The 2,541-nt window shown below is 62.6% G+C and overlaps 2 protein-coding genes across 2 annotated transcripts in view; one reads left to right on the top strand and one right to left on the bottom strand.

Moving 5' to 3' along the window:
* The window catches only part of SCRN2 (secernin 2), a 3,164-nt gene extending 2,200 nt beyond the window's left edge, over window positions 1-964 (top strand). Inside the window, exons 4-5 of the mRNA XM_015570784.1 lie at window positions 34-444; window positions 697-964. Of these exons, the coding sequence (XP_015426270.1) occupies window positions 34-444; window positions 697-855 (570 nt within the window). The 3' untranslated portion in view covers window positions 856-964. The remainder of the gene's footprint in view (window positions 1-33; window positions 445-696) is intronic.
* Window positions 965-1,051: 87 nt separating this feature from the next.
* Window positions 1,052-2,541, bottom strand: part of LRRC46 (leucine rich repeat containing 46) — a 6,753-nt gene continuing 5,263 nt past the window's right edge. The window contains exon 8 of the mRNA XM_006774267.2: window positions 1,052-1,546. Within this exon, the coding sequence (XP_006774330.1) occupies window positions 1,176-1,546 (371 nt within the window). The 3' untranslated portion in view covers window positions 1,052-1,175. The remainder of the gene's footprint in view (window positions 1,547-2,541) is intronic.

Here is a 2,541-nt window from a genome sequence, read left to right on the forward strand (position 1 = left end):
GCTGCCAGCCTCTCCCCGGTCCTGTCCCCGTAGCTTTGCGGGCCCCTGACCCTGTCCCGCTTGGCAGGGGGCATCACGGCCGAGGCGATGATGGGCATCCTCAGGGACCAGCAGAGGGGCATCTGCATGGACTCCGGGGGCTTCCGCACCACGGCCAGCATGGTGTCCGTCCTGCCGCGGGGCCCCAGAGGCGGGGTCTGCGGGGCAGGGGTCGCGAGGGACGTAGATGGCCGTCCTCCATCCCTCCATCTGCGCCCCCTCAGGTCCGTGTTCAAACCTTTCATCTTCGGGGCGGGGGCGGCCCAGGCCCCCCAGGTGCTGTCCCCCACCTTTGGAGCACAGGACCCCGTCCGGACCGCGCCCCGCTTCCAGACTCGGGTGGATCGCCGGCACGCTCTCTACCGCGGACACCAGGAGGCCCTGGGGCTGATGGAGCGGGAGAAGGTGACCCCAGGGAGCAGGGCCTCTTGGGGGGACCGCTCATGGCCCCCACGCCCCGCTGGGTTCTGGGAATATGGGGGGGCTGGGAGTGGAGAGGCTCCAGGCTGGGGAGAGGGCTCTCTCCCTTCAGAGCCAGCTGCCCAGGAGCATGTGGGGTCCTTTGTCCCTTCCTCCCGCTGGGAGACCAAAGAGGACATGTCCCCCTTCATGGGGGGCGAAGCCTGCACTGGGACTCATCTCTGCCTCTCCCGGCAGGACCTGGGGCAGCAGCTGCGGCAGAAGCAGCGGGATCTGGAGCAGGAAGGCCTGGAGGCTGTGAGGGGGCTGCTGGCCGGGGCGGGGGCCCCACCCCCCCAGGAGCTGGGTGGCCTCTTCCAGGCCTTTGTGGAGAGGGAGAGCCAGGTGTACGCCTGAGCGCCACAGCTCCTCCTGGCCTGGCCTGGGGCGCGGGGCTGGGGGTGGGCCTGGACCCCAGGGGCAGTGGGATCTGAGCAGGTCCTTCACGCCCCTTGTTCCGACTGGCTGGCTCAGCCTCGTCTTCATAAATATGTTTTATTTCTTATGTGTTTTGCTGATTTTCCCTCGAGCTGCCCCCAGTGACGTGAACACGTTCAGGGCCTGGAGACACTTTATTGGGACAGGCTCCCGCCACAGGGGGGCTCTGGGAGGGGGTCTCCCCTTGTTCTCCCCCAGCCCTCCTTCCCATGGCTTCGCCGACAGCCGAGGGCTGTACTTCACTTCTTGATTCTCCTGGTCATGGTTTTGGTTGTGCTGGGGGCCCCAGCCAGGGCGGTCTTGGGGGCTGCAGCTGCTCTGACCCCCCTCCTTGCCTGCAGGGTGCTTTGGGGGCCCCTGGAAACCAGGGGGCACAGCTTCTTGGTGGCAGAGGAGGCTTGTGGCAAGAAGGCAGGCTCCGGGGGTGGCTCCTTCCCCTGCTGGGGGGTGACAGCGGAGGGGCGGTCCCCATCCATGGGCCTCCCGGGCAGCTGGGGCAGCTCCGTGAGGACGGGCTGGGTCTCTAGCCTCAGCTGGTGCTCCACCTGGGCTGCCTGCTGCCTGTGCGCCTGGTGCCTGCTCCTGTCCTGCTCCAGCTCCTGGAGGAAGCCTGTGAGGGCCAGGACGGGGTGTCGGATGCAGCTGCCAAACAATTTTCTACCCACCCTCCCCGTCCCACAGCAATGTATGAGAATTTCAGGTGTTCCACATTTTCATCAACATGTAGTGTCGTCAGCTTCCTGAATCTAACCGTTCTAGTGGGTATGTGGTGATATTTCTTGGTGATTTAAACTTCCATTCTCTCATCCTGGCCAGTGTGGCTCAGTGAATTGGAGTGTCCTGTACATCGAAAGGTTGTGGGTTCCGCCAGAACCGGTTTGGCTCAGTGGATAGAGCGTCGGCCTGCAAACTCAAGGGGCCTGGGGTCCAGGAGGCCGTGCACGTGATCACAGGCTTGCTGGAGCGCTACGGGCAGGGGGGCAGCTGCCGGGAGGACCCCACGCCATTCTGCTACCACAACACCTTCCTGCTGGCTGACAGAACCGAGGCCTGGGTGCTGGAGACGGCGGGGCAGCTGTGGGCCGCACAGAGGATCCAGGGTGAGGGGCTGGTGCTGGGGCCTGCCTTTACCAGCCTTGGGAGGGGGTGGGAGAGGTGGTGGCTGCAGGGAAGGGCCGATCCAGGTGCAGGCCTCTCAGGTGGCGGGGTTAAGTCCTCTTGTGCTCCAGCCTGCTGCTTCCTCCGAGGAGCCTTCCTGGACTCCCTGCTGGCCAGGTTTCCCCCTTATATCAGGTTTCCCTCTGGCTGACCTGGGGAGGGTGCCTCTTCATCACACTCACCACAGATGGCAGACTCACAGTTCTTTCTGTGATTGTTCTGTCTCCCTCTTCACCCCTGTTCTCAGCACCCAGCCGAGCCCCTGGCACAGAGTAGGACTCAGCGATGGCGAACCTGTGACACACGTGTCAGAGGTGACACGCGAACTCATTTTTTTGGTTGATTTTTCTTTGTTCAATGGCATTTAAATATATAAAATAAATATCAAAAATATGTCTTTGTTTTACTATGGTTGCAAAGATCAAAAAATTTCTATACGTGACACAG

Source organism: Myotis davidii, unplaced genomic scaffold, assembly GCF_000327345.1.
Source record: "Myotis davidii unplaced genomic scaffold, ASM32734v1 scaffold327, whole genome shotgun sequence".
In the NCBI taxonomy this organism is placed as follows: Eukaryota; Metazoa; Chordata; class Mammalia; order Chiroptera; family Vespertilionidae; genus Myotis; species Myotis davidii.